General features: G+C 42.3%; 2 protein-coding genes across 3 annotated transcripts in view; both read right to left on the bottom strand.

The window, feature by feature from the left end:
• The window catches only part of LOC142904391 (uncharacterized), a 329,108-nt gene that overhangs the window by 75,538 nt on the left and 238,114 nt on the right, over positions 1 to 15,456 (bottom strand). The window lies entirely within an intron of this gene.
• Positions 4,180 to 15,456, bottom strand: part of mdga1 (MAM domain containing glycosylphosphatidylinositol anchor 1) — a 147,596-nt gene continuing 136,319 nt past the window's right edge. Inside the window, exons 17-18 of one of the 2 annotated variants that reach the window (XM_076050440.1) lie at positions 12,628 to 12,745; positions 4,180 to 8,428 (exon numbers count right to left, since the gene is read on the bottom strand). In XM_076050440.1, the coding sequence (XP_075906555.1) occupies positions 8,343 to 8,428; positions 12,628 to 12,745 (204 nt within the window). In that variant the 3' untranslated portion in view covers positions 4,180 to 8,342. The remainder of the gene's footprint in view (positions 8,429 to 12,627; positions 12,746 to 15,456) is intronic. The other variant, XM_076050449.1, reaches the window with a different exon arrangement.

Raw genomic sequence — 15,456 nt, 5'->3', positions numbered from 1 at the left:
TCCTATTTATGAAATGGTGACCTGATGGGATAACTCTAATCTTAATCTAACATTGATTTGTATTGTGCTGTAAATCCAAATGTGATTAAGTCTGCTTCTTGAATAGCTCTGTGGCTTTTGTTATTTTTTTTTGCCTCTGCTGTTCCTTGTCCGAGACTCCCTGATTGACCTTGTGGTACAGCACAGACCAATCGATCGACATTTTTATTACAGCAACGTCAAGTCACTCCAATTCCAGCTGGATGCCAAAGAGCATCTGAATTCATGGGGGCAGGTCACTCTCTTTAGCGTGTTCCAATCTAAAACTGATGCTAATGCTGTACTGATTATCTAAGCTGCTTTACTTCATTCCTCTTATGTCATTCAACAAAATGGCATGAATGTTGTCACTCTGCAGGGACTCCCAGTACACACAATAGGACTATAGAGAATAGGTTCAATATGACTAGCTGGATAATTAGAACATGCTATAGTATACAATCTAATTCTGCAATCCAAAACTAGCCCAAACCCTTATAATTACACTAGCCCCAACCCCAACCCCAACTGTAACCCTAGTCCCAACCCCAACTCCAGCTGTAACTCTGTACCCAACCCTAACCTCAGCTATAGCCCTAACACCAAACCCAGGCCAAATGAACCCCATCAGTAGCCCTAACACCAACCCCAAACATGCGCCAGAGACGCTTTTAGTGCAAATTGGGGGTAACCCTTACACCAACCTTAACCCTAATCGCAACCCTAACTCCAACCCTAACCCTCACCCCAGCTGTAACACTAACCCCTTCCCCAAATCCTAACCCTAACCCGCCCCAACCTTAACCCCAACTCTAATCCTAACCCTAAACCCAACCCTTACCCTAAAACCTACTCCAAGCCTAACCCTAGCCCTAAACATGACCATTATCGTAACTCTAAACATAAATATAAACCTAACCAAAGCAGTAAGCTAAAAGTCCATTCGAGTCCATGGAGAAAAAATGGAAACATAAAATTCCGAGTGGAATTTTTATGTGATAAATAAACAATAACCTGATTAATTGATTATTAATTTTGAACAGTGATGATAAAATTAAAACTATCAAAACTAAGACTAAAGTAAGGAATTTAATGTGCTGAATGTGTTTCTTTGACTTGCGAAACATCAATCAACCATTATTTAGAGGAAACTTAACGCTGTTTGTCAAGCCTACCAATGAACAAATGAACAAAACATACCTGACCTCTATCATATACAGACATTTGAACTGTAGAAAACTGTGTGTGTGTGTGTGGGTGTGTGTGTGTGTTTTTACCATCAGAATTTCCCCACTGAGGAAGTATTAAGCAGGCACATAAGAGCAGCTTTTGATGAATAATGTAAAAAGGACACTGGTAAGGATGTTGAATTTTATTTCCACCCATACAGAACGTGTCTGAAATAAAGCACTTCAGATCTCCAGTGGCTGAATATCAAACAAATGGAATTTACTGCTCAAGCATAACAGGCAGCTTTCTCAGTACATTTGTGACTCCGTCGAGAGCAACGCGCACGTTATGGTGTGTGTTTAATAGCTACACCTGCTCTCTGTTTCAGAGGACACAGTACTGCTGGGAGATAATGAAGGAATTGATTTGGAGACTAGGAAGAGAAAGAAAGACAGATAGGTAAGTAAGGTTCGCAACACTGAGAGAGTCTATGCAAGGACAGAACTTCTGCTGTTGAAATTCAAATTAGATCGCAAGAAATTTAGTAAGTTCAAAAAAATGCCTATGTGATAATTACTGTATTAATGACTAAATTGTTTTTGTTGTACACACTTCTGGCAAAACTTTTTTACCTGCTTCTTGTACACAAGATATTAAAACAAACACTAGCTGTTTGAGCAGAGCAAACAACTCATATATAGTCTACTTCCCTTTTTATGCTTAAATATTTATCCCTGTTTGTTTACTTTTAAATGGAAATAACAATTGGCAGATAACCCACAGGTTTTTTTTTTTTTTTTCCAGGTACACAAATTAAAATTCTCCGTGATAAATCAATGGATCAACAGGCAGAAAAAGGCTTTACTCCTTATGCACATGCAAGGCTCGAGCTCACAGAAATCCAGCCTCCCTCAGCGGCCCTGACAACAAATGAAGCAGCCCACAAAGAAGCAGCGCAGAGTAGAAGGCATACATTAATTCGATTTCTGTCTGTACATTTGGCTCTGCTCAGTGGGGGAAGATCATCACAGGAAAACATGAAACAAGAGAGGTGAAAGAAGGGGTGGAGCTGTGTTCGGAGAAAAAAAAAACATTTTTTACATATCTCTCTTTGTCCCTCTCTCTCTCCCTCTCTCCCTCTCTCCCTCTCACTATTGGGTAAATGAAAAACAGAAAATATTTGGCTAATTAATCTGCCGGATAGGTTGTAATTCAAAATTCGAAAGATACTTTGAAGCACGATGGCAGCGGCGTGAACTCAGAAGATATGCAGTGTGAATGACTTGTGGTCGCAGCACTTACAGTGATGCTATGACTTTGTGATGACATCCCTAACTTGAGTGCTAAGTAATGTGGCTTCATTACACTTTTACACATCTTACAAATTAGGCATGCATGAGGTGGCAGGGAAGCTATTAGCAAGCATGCGAGCGAGCGCCGAGATGCGTTTAGTGTTTCCTTTTTTAAATTCCTTGACAAACCGTGTTAATCACCGGGTGTTTTGTGAATTACAAACATTGCGATGGAAACAGACCTTTCCTATTTTCTGATGAAACCTGCTCATTTATTAATGGGGAAAACCAAACTCTGTGGTGACACCTAGCTCTGCAAATCTCTTAAATTACCGCTGTTCCTTTTGTAACTGAAAATGACATAATAATAATAACAATAATAAAAGAAATTAAATAATAAAAAAAAAAAAGACAGTGAAAAACCACATGGGAAGTACACAAGACAAACATTGAAAAACAACAGAAACAAACAGGACGAGGAGGAGTTCAGTCAACTGGCTGCTTTAAATGGCATTCACCCTGCAACAGTTTACTCACACATATGGAACCAATATTAGGCCATAGAGTTCTATTGAGGTCTACTCCTCATCCCCCTCCCGGTCCTCCTCCTACTACTACTACTACTACTACTAATAATAATAATAATGCTTATCATAATTATAATTATAATAATAAACCATTTAGAACTGATAGACAGATATAAATCATGCCTCTGTGAGTCTTAATTCCTGCTGTGTCTTTGTGATCGCACAGATTTCACCGAGCCGCGGGCACAGTTTGAGCGCAAGTTGACCAAACATGTTGGCCAATTAATCACAAATAATGAGCACTCAAGCATGCGTACGGAGTGCTTTCAGACACCTGGAGCACTTTGGCAATTACCCCCCTGCTGCTGTGATGTATTAGAAAAGGTCGCACCAGGCAGCATCTCAGGCAGCGTGCATGGAAATGAGATTGTGTTTGGGAACTCTCAGCAGCGGTGCACTCTGTCAGCTGTCTTATTGCCTCTTAAGTTTGCTTTGTATATTTAGTTTGAACGCTTCTTTTGCTGAAATTGCCTTCGCAGATCAAAGCAAGAGTCACTTTTCAGGCTGCAGCAGGGTTAACAGTGCTAATGAGGAAAATTATCATTTGATCTTTTTTTCCCCCACTTCTGTGTTCTTGATAAATGATTATTTATAGGCTCCAAATTTAGCAAAATGTATTCTCATGAGGAATAATCTGGAGATGGATGAGGTATGACACCTATTTATCCAATACTGATGGAACAGATGCAGTTAAGAATTAAATACTTTGAGGAGCCATTTACTTGAAACTCAGCCTCACTTGCACTGACCAGCAAGGGAACGCTCAGATTCTCTGAGTTAGAGCAAAGCGCCTTTCATGTGTTTGAGCCAATCACTTCTTTGCATCTATGATCAGAAAAAGAAGCAATTTAGGGGGGAATTCCTTTCAAGGAAGAAGGCGCAGACATTTATCCCCAAATTTATCCCATCGCCTCTCATTCATGCATGTAGTTCTGAAGCCATACGTCATATCCAAGACAGTGCCAATTCTATAAAAAAGAAAAAAGAAAATGGTTCTGTCTGACAACAAATGTGCACATCAGTGCAAACATATTAAAATCCAAGCTGAGGCATCAAAGGAGGAATGAAAATATTTCATATTGCTTCAGTAAATCCAGCAGCCCGCTTCATAATGGTTCGACAATATTATCTTGCCACTCACTGAGTGTGCAGGCGTCAGAGTGGTATTGATCGCATTTAGTTTGGCATCAAAGCAGTGCAGACTGGACTATTGCTGCTGAAACACAGCTGCCAAACAAACAAACAAACAAACAAAACCATCTTTAGTTTTTATTAATGTTTATTTATACCCTTTAGAGTCATTTCTCAAATATATTTGCCTCTAAAATACTTCATTACATGACGGAGATATACAACACCCAGAACTGTTGGATTCTTTTTTTTCCATGTCCCCTCCCTGTTAAAGGTGCATTTTACAAGTCCAGTTCCAAAAATTGCACATTGCACAAACTGCTTAATGACAATAAATCTGACTTTCTCTTTCTCTGTGTATGTGTGTGTGTGTGTGTGTGTGTGTGTGTGTAATCAACTGTGGCGTCATCCAAAAACTATTCTTGTCACAGTGAGTTGCAGAGGGAAAGTGACTCCTAAAAAAGGCGTTAAGGCTTTCACCCCCCTTGCAGCAGCTGAAGGGTTCGATACACAGAGTGCTGCCATTTTGTGTGGACATGTGCGTCACAAACCGCCGGAGAACAGTGGGCACGCTCGTACGCAGAGGAGGGAAACGCAACCAGTGAGCATCTTCCTAAAGAGGAAAGTGAGACCAATTCACAGGAGCTTCGCCCCGGAAAGCTGCTTCCAGACACTTAAAGCTTTGTCATATTCTTAAGACTCCTTTTGTTTTTGTGCACACACGGTATGGTCACAGTTGCTCAGCTCATTCCTATGTAAGAACGGGACAATGTAGAAGTTGGAAAAGTCGGCTGGAGGTTGACAGTGCGGACAGTGCACAGCAGGGTGGGGATAAACAGTCTGTCTATGTCTTGTGACTGATTATGTGCCGCTGTATTGTCAGCGGTGGAGTGGAATCATGTTCGCATGTGGCAGAGCAGAGCGGTAATGAGCGTAAACGTAAAGACATCAGTTGTCAGAAGGTGAGACGGTGTGACGAGTATCCAGTAACTCACTTCGTTATGTTCTGAGACATAGAAAAAAGGGAGTGGACTCGTTTAAATGGACAACTTGGTGGCTCAGAAAATGAAACGCTGCTGCTTCGTCTGGTAAACATTTAGTCGCGTGCATCATCTTTGGTTTGCCCACAGCAAATTCTCTTGAAATTTCTTGACATTCTGCTGAATGGAACTTTAAGTTGCAGCGTTAAGGTTGCACAAAGTTTTAAAAGGCCGCCCACGCTACGCTTGATCGGCCCACTCAAGATTCTTGATGATTCTGATGCCAGAAGTTAATCTCTACACACACAGACAAACTTCAAAGCTGTTGTATGACGTGTGTTGAAATATTCTATTTCTTGTCCAGGTTTTTTAAACGAAGCCAAACGTGCACTCTGAGAAAGTCTGTTCACTGATGAAAATGTTACTGACTCCAATGCTGTTGTGCGAGTTAACTAAAACCATTTAGCTTTTTATGTTTTGAAGTCTTTATCTAAAGAATACTTTGATCGTGTGAATTTATTATGGGAGCAATAAACCCTAAAGCCTCATTATGAGTTTTGTGGGTTCTTTGTGGTTTTTCAAGCCAAACTTTAAACAAATTAAGTTTCATTTCATCAAAACAAATTCTTTGATTGGAAGGCATTGGAGAAAATGTTCACTATGACTGATTCTGACGATGTGCAGCAGCTGCATGTAAAAAGGCAATGTCATAATGTCACAGCTTCTACTGTACGTCCTTACTGTCAGTGAGATAGCATGAGATATGATAAATTACCTTTAAGTAGCGCGATTAATGCCATGCATATCAGAGGTTAATAATGTTCTTTTCTTTTTAACTACATGGGTATTATATTTACCTCATGCATAAAGTTGAGTTGAAGGTCCTGCAATGAGTGCGTCAGAAAAAAAAAGTATAGAAAAATTACATAATAATGGCAATTTCATTAAATCAAAACAAAACAAAAAAAAAACTATTATTTTTGGATGGAATGACAAAACAGATTAAATGGTGGTGATCACAAATAGCTGAAAGTAAATAATGGCAGATCAAACTACTGAGGTGGAACCCATTTCTCCCTCAGTTCCACCCAATTACGAGTGTCGTAATCAATCAGTTCTGTCATTAATAAAAGGTTCTGGACCTTCCAGGTGTTCGCTGGCCAGTTGTGTGTTCAGCTCTTCTATGAAGGAGTGTAGAAGGGCAGCAAGAGTCCAAAGAAAGTCATTAAGCTTAACAACACTTCCCACAACCTCTGAATCTGGATGGACTTGGACTTACAAATATTTTTCCATATCTCACATCACAAATTCAGCAATGAAAATACTGACGGAAAGACACAACCACAAAAAAATCAATAGTTTTTGGCTGAAATCGTCATTAGAAAAAAAATAAAAATGGATGATGATGCAGCAGACACAAGCAGTTCGGTAAGTGAAGTGGACAAGGAAACACTGGCACTCACGAGATAAAGTGAAATGCTGCTAATTCGCTCTAAGTCGTCATGAATTATCACAATGTTTACAGTTGTAATCGTGCAACTTTTCAAAGAAATCAACATATGGACAACACATGGTGGATGACACGGGATGTGTGACAAGTGACATGAAAGAGAGGAGCGTTTCAGATAAGAATGCTAACTCCGTTGTCCTACAACATATGAAACTACTGCAGATGGATGTATAGCCGAGTATTGCTTTAAACATTCTCAAAACATAATGATGAGCGCAGACACCCAGAGCTGAACAGTGACAGAGATCCACCTCTTCCACCTGACGCCGAGTCATGTGACCAGCCTGCACTGCACCCCGCCAGCTCTCTTCTCTCTGGAGACGCACGCACCCAACCTTCTCTTACCTTGACATGGTTCAGGGTTGTACATGAGCAGGACAGCAAGCGCCGCACCTGTTAGCTTAACAGTTTCAAATGTTTTGCGAGGCAGGGGGCGCTGTCCAACACGTGTCTGTGCGCGAAACTGTTTTGTGTGGACAGACGAGTCACCCTCGCGTCACTCCCTCCAATCCAATTCAGATTCCGGGTCACAAATATCTTCTCTTCCTCTCATAAATATTAAAATAATCTTGCATACCCATTGCCCTTGACCCCATTTTTTCCGTTGCTTTTTTTTTTCTTCTTTTCTTTTTAACCCTTTGAACAAAACCAAAAGAAAAGCAAAATATCAAAAAACATCATATAGGTCTGACAAATTGCAACATTACATCATAAGCAGAGTAGAATCAGGAGGGGGGGGGTCGTATAAACATTGTGCTTCTTTTATTCCAGTTTGTAGAGTCCTCGGTGTCCCGTTTTTGTGTTTCAGTTTAAACTGTTACATTTAATATATATAGAGAGAGAGATAAATGTACACGTATAATCCGCAATGAGGTTCGTCTCTTGAAAAAAGAAAAAAGCTACCAGGAGCATCCTTCTTGTCGTTTTCTTCTATGTCGGCCTCGTACTAGTCCTCTTCCTCGCTGTTCATTCGTTCATTTATTCATTCATCAGTTTATTTATCTCCACCGGCCTCTTGTGTCTTCCGGTGTGGTTCGCCTTCCCCAGCAGAGGGTCCCGCACGGAGGGCGGTTTGTTTCCCCCTCCGCCTTCCGTCTCTCTTCTACTGTCCTCTCAGAATCCCCTCGTTCCTTGATTTTATCCCCTCAGGTCCTTTGTCATCTTTGGTAGAGTGTCTGACACTCGAGCGTGTCTGGGGAACAGGTCGGAGCGGCCGTCGGGGTTTGTGGCGCAGCGGCGGCGGAGAAGGAGGGGAGACACGTGACAGGGGTGAACGCATGACGGGGGAAAGGTCGGCGGGGTCGTGAGGAAACAGTGGAACGCCGACCACAACAAAGTGAATCTAATGAGACTAAACAGGCCGACGGAGGAGACGACTCTGTCAACTCTGTCGTGAAATCATCGATTATGGTCGTCTTAAATACTACATGGATGTCGTCATAGGGGAGTGGTGGTGGTGGGGGGGGTTTGAGGAAAGCGTCGTGATTGGGGGCAGGTTTTTCTTTTTTGAAAATTCATCTGGAGGTGAAATAGACGGATGGAGGATGGGAGGAGGACGACGGGACGGTGCAGTGGGCGGAGGGGTCAGAGGTGAGGTGAGGGAGAGGGCGGGGCCTGTCCCATCACAGACAGGTGGCGCTGCAGGAGCCGCTCATCATCTGTGCAGCAGCGACAGGAAGCAGGAGAGGGCAAAGGTCAGCCAGCTGGCTAACGGGAGCGAGTCCGATCCACCAATCAGAACTAGGGATGATAAAAGAGGGGAGAAAAAAATGCATCTTATCGCGTGTATTACACAGCATTAGCGTAACATTATAACGCTCAGATGGTCACTCTTATTGATTCAGTGATGTTTATCGTAAATTCTTTGTTTTCAGTTGTCAAAGCACGTGAGTGTACATCCTGTATTAGCAGCCACATACAATTATGAACGCAAAAAAAATCTGTGACCAAAACAATTCAAAATCAAATCAGTCAAAATCATTCTAGCATATTTATCCTTCTGCTCGCAGCCTCCTGCAAACAGGGAAGGAGAAACCTGGCAGGGGATAGTTTGAGTTATCAGTGAGGCAGTGGTGCCTCACATTTCTTTCTAACCGTGTTAGAAAAATGATTTTTTTTGTACAGTGTGGGAGCAATTTATTTTTTATTTTTTGGCCATTTTATTTTATCTTTCTTTATGTTTCTCAATGTGTGATGACCAGCCAGGAGGACAATGAATTAGTGCAGTGTGCACGAGCACGAGGGTGTGTGTATATCTTTGAGAATGCACATGCTCGTTTCCCCGAGTCTGTACGCATCTTTACTGTTCTTAACTTGTGCCAAAAACGACAAAAGCGAAAGGGCTCTTGCTATGGTGGGATCAGAATTATGTGTGTGTTTCTGTCCTGTCGTCAGGCCAAGCACTCAACACGTCGCAGAGTGACTGCCACCACACCAACTACAACAGTTGTCAAGTGTGTTTTTTCACCTTGATCTTACAGTGTATATGTCGTATGTGTTTTGCTGTGTGTGTGTGTGTGTGTGTGTGTGTGTGTGTGTTTCAGCCCCAGGGCACTTGTCCAATGAGACTTTGCTGCTACTCTCCTCATTTCACAGTATGTAAGAGGAAGTGAGAGATGCAACATCAACTGGCTCATACATCCAACCGGTGACACACACACACACACACACGCGCGCACACACACACACACACACGCGCACACTCACAAGCTCATCCACAACTTGTCGACCGCTTGCTGATCAAAGCTGTCATTGATCTTGTTTGCTGCTTTGTACTTTTGCATGTGGTCAGGCTGTTTCACCAAGCACACCTACGTGTAGTATATCTACTCACTGATGCACCTCTATTGACATGATTTTAGCCTGTCACTACATAAGCACGATGAACAAACACTGAACGATCTGTGGCGAGGTTTTGAGAAGTACGGCACCATAAAACAGAGACAAAAATTGGCAAAATGAGGAAGAAAATTTGCAATAAAAGTGTTTACTCTTGCTTGTGGTGTTTTGAGACCTCATTGAAGAAGGTTGAAACCCTGATGGTCGTTGTACGCTGGTGCCGCTGTCTTATTGATTCCTCTAACAGCAACGTAGCTGATGACAACAATAATAACGATTCTGTGTGAAACAATAACGAGACAAACCCCCCCCCCCTTCCTTGTATGCTCCATAACAAAAATATCATACAACATATCATTAGCACGAACAGTAACATCAACGTGCCACGGTGGACGCTTTTTTTTTTTTTTTGCACTGATTTCAAAACATTTCCACTGCATTAAGATGGCAGCCAGGCTGACTGTGTGCATTTTTTTATTTTTTTTTTTGTTTCTGCAAGTAAAGTTTGAACTGCGTTAACTTTTTTTTTTTTCGCTCTCTGCCAGACATTCCTCTGATCATACCTGAAAAAAAAAAAAAAACCTGAGATGAATGCAATATCTCGTCCATGTCGCTACCCTGCCAACTCCGCGGTGGCAAAGTCTACACTCAGGGCCTGATGCATTTGTGATTTCACTGTGGCGAAATGCTTGTCTGTCGCCTGCCTGATAATTACCAATCTGTCTACGCTGAACGTCTGTGCCAGCGCTAAACCTGCAGGACACACAGGCTTGCACACACACACACACACACACGCGCGCGCATTCAGGCAGGCACGCACGCACACACACACACATTCTGAAGGAGCTCGAGAGCATTCCTCTTCCTGTTTACAGCTTCATCCATTATTCACCCCATCCGCCTGTCTTTGCATGCACATGAGATCAGACACATACACGCGCGCGTCTCACAGTAGGGGTTTGAGGAGGTAACCAGCGCGTTAATAATTCACAAGCTCGTTTTTTTTCCCTCCTTCTTTTTTTCACCCCCCGTGCGCTCTGTTGTTTTCGTGGCTCTGATGTTTTGCCTGCTAGTGGGTACGCACCGTGAAAAGTGAACAGGTTCTTACAACCTGTCGTTCAATATAAACGTTATTATGCAAAACACAGACTCTCTTTGTTTTAACTGAGAGAGCGCGGCTGGAGGGTGTTATGGTCGGTCACTAGACAAATATACGTTTGGAGATGTGTATAAACAAGTAAAGTCGCACAAACAATGCACACGGACAACAAAATTTTCGGTTTTTCTTCAACTTGTGTTTCCAGCTGGTAAACAGAAATGAGAAAAGTCCATAATAGAGTTCTTCTTCTTCTTTTATTTAAAAGTGAGCTGAAGCATGCAGTTCTATTAATATTCCATTGGTGTTGAAACGGAGAAGTTCTCCTAGCTAGTTGGTCACTCTCCCAGGTTAGTGGCAGCACCCTCTGTCGTGGTGTCGCTCACTCTACCTGCAGCGGTCTCACTTTCACTTTTTCTCCTCCAAACATGTGGAGGATGCAACAAAGCTTTAAGCGGGAAGCTATTCAGAGAAAGCTAAATATGCTCTTCTCTTGGAGATCTGCACCTTTGTTCTTGGATGATTGTAGTAATAATCTTGCAGGGCTGCTCAATTGGAGATGAAAAATAAAGAACAACTTGCTGCATGACAGGTCAGCAACATACATGTTTGACCACGGCACCGACTCGTGTGAGTGACGCTTTCATGGTTTCAAAGTAACAGCGGCAGCAAAGTGCTTTTGGAGAGCCAAATGTGCGAGACGCTGAAGACGCAATGAAGCAACCTGATCTTATACTGCCAGTGCGTTTGTGTGCCCACACAGTGCAACAATTATACTCCATGACTTAACGGCTGGCAGGTTTTACTTTATTATTCCCTTTCTTCTGTTGCTTCTTGGACCTCTCTCTCTCTCTCTCTCTCTCTCTCTCTCTCTCTCTCTCTCTCTCTCTCTCCAAACTGTTAGTTTCCCTTTTTTCCCTCTTCCACACTGTCAGACACTCACCCCCTCACATACAGCTCTTTAAGTCGCTCCTTGTCTTTGACCTTTTCTTTCTGTCTACTCTCTAGATCAAGACCTTTTTTGGCTACTTGAGTCTCTTTCCACCCACTTATCTCAACATACACCTTTTGGGAGTGCATTTTGTTTGGTTCTTTTCTTTTCTTTTGGTTTGTTTTTGTTGGTGTCTATCCTAAGGGTTACCAAAGACACTGCAGTGAAGGGCAAAATCAGTTTCTGCTGTTGGATTAATGGGCTGACAGCTCAGTTTGACCGACTAATGGTGAATTAAACATGGTGTTGGTTTTGCTTTTTTTTATGTGATAAATTGTTGCTTTCACTGGATTAGAAATCAGTTTGTAACATGCAGTTGAAGAAGGAGTAGGAAACAAGTGATAAATGATTAAGGGCAACATTACCCATGTTGTGATTGGTGCTCAAACAAATAAACGCACTGCAGAAGTACACAGCTAAATTATGGGGAAGAGCTCTTCTTATTCTCTATATGCTTCACACATGCTTTTTCTTCTCATTTGCTCCAATTCAAGATCCATTTCACTGTCTTTGTACAATGTTACGCAATGAAGTGCGTCGTGCGTCTGTGAGGGTAAATAAGAGTTGTGTCAAAGGATCAAAAGCAGAGCAGAGGAATGGACATAATGAAGAGTAAAGGGCCGAAATCGAACAAGGGTGAGTGGATACGGAGGAGGCTGTTGCAGATAAAGCAGCAGGTGTGCCGCTTGGAAGCTCGAAAGATAAAAAGAGAGAGAATAATCTCCAATGCCAACTTCACCGTTCACATAATAATGTAGTTTTCGTCTCTGTTCCGTATTTCCATACCTGTTAAACAATTAAAAAGAAATAGTTGACTTGTTCTTTCAGCCTTTCAAGCCTTCTGATGACATCAGGGTGGGAGGAAGCTAGATTTTTATTTCTCTATTAACTCCTATCCCTTAAATTTTGGACGTTTGTAAATCTTTATTTTCAGCCGGCACATTAAAACATATGCGATTTGTCAGGTCTGTTTCCTCTACAGTAAGTCCCTGCAGTCAACAGTAAAAATCTTACCTGTCTTACCTGCGCTGGCAACAGTGTTCTCCTGCTTGCACTTCCCTATAGTGATGGACACGTCGTCAATGGCGATGTCCCCCTCGTAGCCAGGACCACGGATTCCCTCAAAGACAACCTGGAAGGGAGGAAGCAGACATGAAGGCTCAGTGCGCAGAATATGGTTCAGGGATCATCCTCGCGTTCAGATCCAACCAAGTCTTCTCCAGGTCTAAACCATATAGACCAGGCATGGGCAAACTCCAGCCCGGGGGCCACATGCAGCCTGTTGAGCCTTTTAATCCGGCCTGTCAAACTTCATTAAATTATAATACCGTAATAGCGAGTAAGTCATAAAATAGCGGTATTTCATCCATTTTGTCAGTGTTTTAAGAGTCATTTTAATAAAAAGCTAAATACCATTGGGCTTGAAAGACACATTTTATTTTAACTTTGCTATTGTTCATTTTCAATTGACATTAAAGCAACATGATATTTTTTTTTTTAACATATCCCACATACATATTTATAGGCCCCACTGTCAAATTTGAGAACCCATTGTGGGCCCACCAGTCAAAAAGTTCTCCCACCCCTGATATAGACCATAACTCAGTTTTAAGCTAAAGCTCCAAAAATCTAGTGAGTGGAAAACACCAACATCAACATGCAGCAAGCAGACAGTGTTAGCTCTACGGGAAAAGGAAATAAAATATTCTAAAACAATAACAAAATACCACAGAGGATGATGAAGCAGGTAGTGGTGTGCATAGAGGCAGCGATCCAGACACTGTGTCCTCTCCTTTCATCTTCCTGTAGATCCACGACTAAAGTCACTAGGAGAATCCGCTGAGAACCAGGCGGCTTCCCCAAATTAGCCACCAGCCATCTGGCTTTGACTGACAGCTTAATTGCTGTGGTGTGCCAAGGCACCCACCTAATTAAAAAAACAGGTGTATTCTGCCTGGAATATGGCAATGAATAAGTATGCAAACAATGAGTTGTTGTGCCTGCTAAACAAAAAACAAACGTCACACTCCTCTCTGAAAATACAGTAAGACGTCCTTCAGTGCTTTTTGTTTTGTTCAGAGGGAGACATGACATGCAAGGTCATCCCCATTGTTTTCTCTGTTTAAAAAAACAACAACAAAAAAATTTGTCCAAGTGGGTCTGCCCCTGCACGAAGACCTGTGGATTCAATCCAACACAATCTCAGTCACCAATGAGTAAATGAGTAATAGACACTTTATCTGATGTGATGGAATGCCTTACTGGCAATGGTAATGAATTAGAAGGAACGTTGGGTATGTAGCCACTGTCCAATGCCAGCAATAAGTTTGAGAACAACATATTGTATATAATAAGTACAAAAAGCCAATCGAGAGGTGAGAAGAGAAAGTGGAAGAATTCTGTAACTGCTGCACAACAAAAAGACCCAATCACGCCATTAAACCCAGTGAGGCTGCATCATTATTTTGCCCTTGAGACACGCACACACACATGCACACGCGCGCGCGCGCACACACACACACACACCTTCTTCTGTCGGCCTCTCTGCATCTCATACTGCTATTATACCCAGATATAGAGTCACTTTATTGCTCCCTCTGTTAAGGAGGCAACAGTGGCGATATCTCTTCAAACTTGAGAGTCTCTAAATGGTTGAGTTAAATAATTACAAGGACCTTGAAAAGGACTGACAATAGAAAGAAAAGCAGCCTTACACTGCAGGCTGGATGGGTTTAATTTGTTGGCTCATTTGTGCAAAAGGAATTTACTTTATTTTTCTTTGTATTAACTTGGCATAGAGTGGCTGAGCGGAAACTCCAGGCGTCGCAGAGGAAGCGGCTAATTGGTCAAGAGGCCATAGCTGTTGAATTTATAAATGTTGCCGTGCAGTTCCTTCACAACATGGTCAGAATTTCATTTGTGTACAAATTACCGCTGTAAATAGATGAAACCAATCACTCCACAAGTGTGGGGAAAAACAGGGTCGGAGGGTGGGGGCTAAACATTGCCAAAAGTTTTCTTGCAGGCGTGTTTGTAAAAGTATGTTGAGTAACTGTGCAACAAAGCAATCAGAAAATACACAATATACCAGCTGCTTGTGTAATTATGCTTGTTGATGAAGGGGGGGAAATGACACTGGCCTTGGCATATGACTAAACACGCACAATACAGACAAGCATTCTGTCTATGCTCTATGAGAAATCAAGTGGCCATAATGACGTGACAATATCCAGGGAGGGGGCCTTAGGAACAGCCTGCAACAACAACATCAACACAATGGCAGAAAAAAAGAGAAAGAAATGCAATATCCTGCCACGCCACGCAGGATAGCAAAGTGTTGTTTGTCTGAAAAGGTTCACAGAAAGAGGCGCGTACCCTTTCACTTCAGTGTCTGCTGTTGCCAGATGGAGCTGCTGGATGCACTCGCTCAAACATCACGGCGGGACGCAGAGTTCGGGAGAAGCAGACTTTAGACTCTCGCAGCCCCAGGAACGCTTGATCATTACTGGTGTGTTTCTTTGCTGGAAATATTGGATTTTGTGTATTTTAAGGTCTGATATTGTATTTAGTAATTTCAAAGTCATAGCCAAGCCAGGCTGTGTGTGTGTGTGTGTGTGTGTGTGTGTGTGTGTGTGTGTGCAAATAAGCTCCCGCAGTGGCAGCAAAAACAAAGTGCAAGTATGGCAACAACACGAGGGTTCATGCTTCTTTCATGATCTTTCATGATCATACAACAAATCGCCTCCCATCGCACGAGTTTCTGCGAGTTCTCGTCTCTGCAGCCACTTTGACAGTTGCCCGGCACGTAGCCTCTCAGTATGACCGAGTTGTCTAGTGTGTGCA

This window comes from Nelusetta ayraudi, unplaced genomic scaffold, assembly GCF_046127955.1.
Source record: "Nelusetta ayraudi isolate G7.1 ecotype Tasmania unplaced genomic scaffold, CSIRO-AGI_Nayr_v1 ptg000005l, whole genome shotgun sequence".
NCBI lineage: Eukaryota > Metazoa > Chordata > Actinopteri > Tetraodontiformes > Monacanthidae > Nelusetta > Nelusetta ayraudi.
The sequence above is the reverse complement of the archived record's forward strand: the minus strand, read 5'-3'. Positions and strand labels throughout refer to the sequence as shown.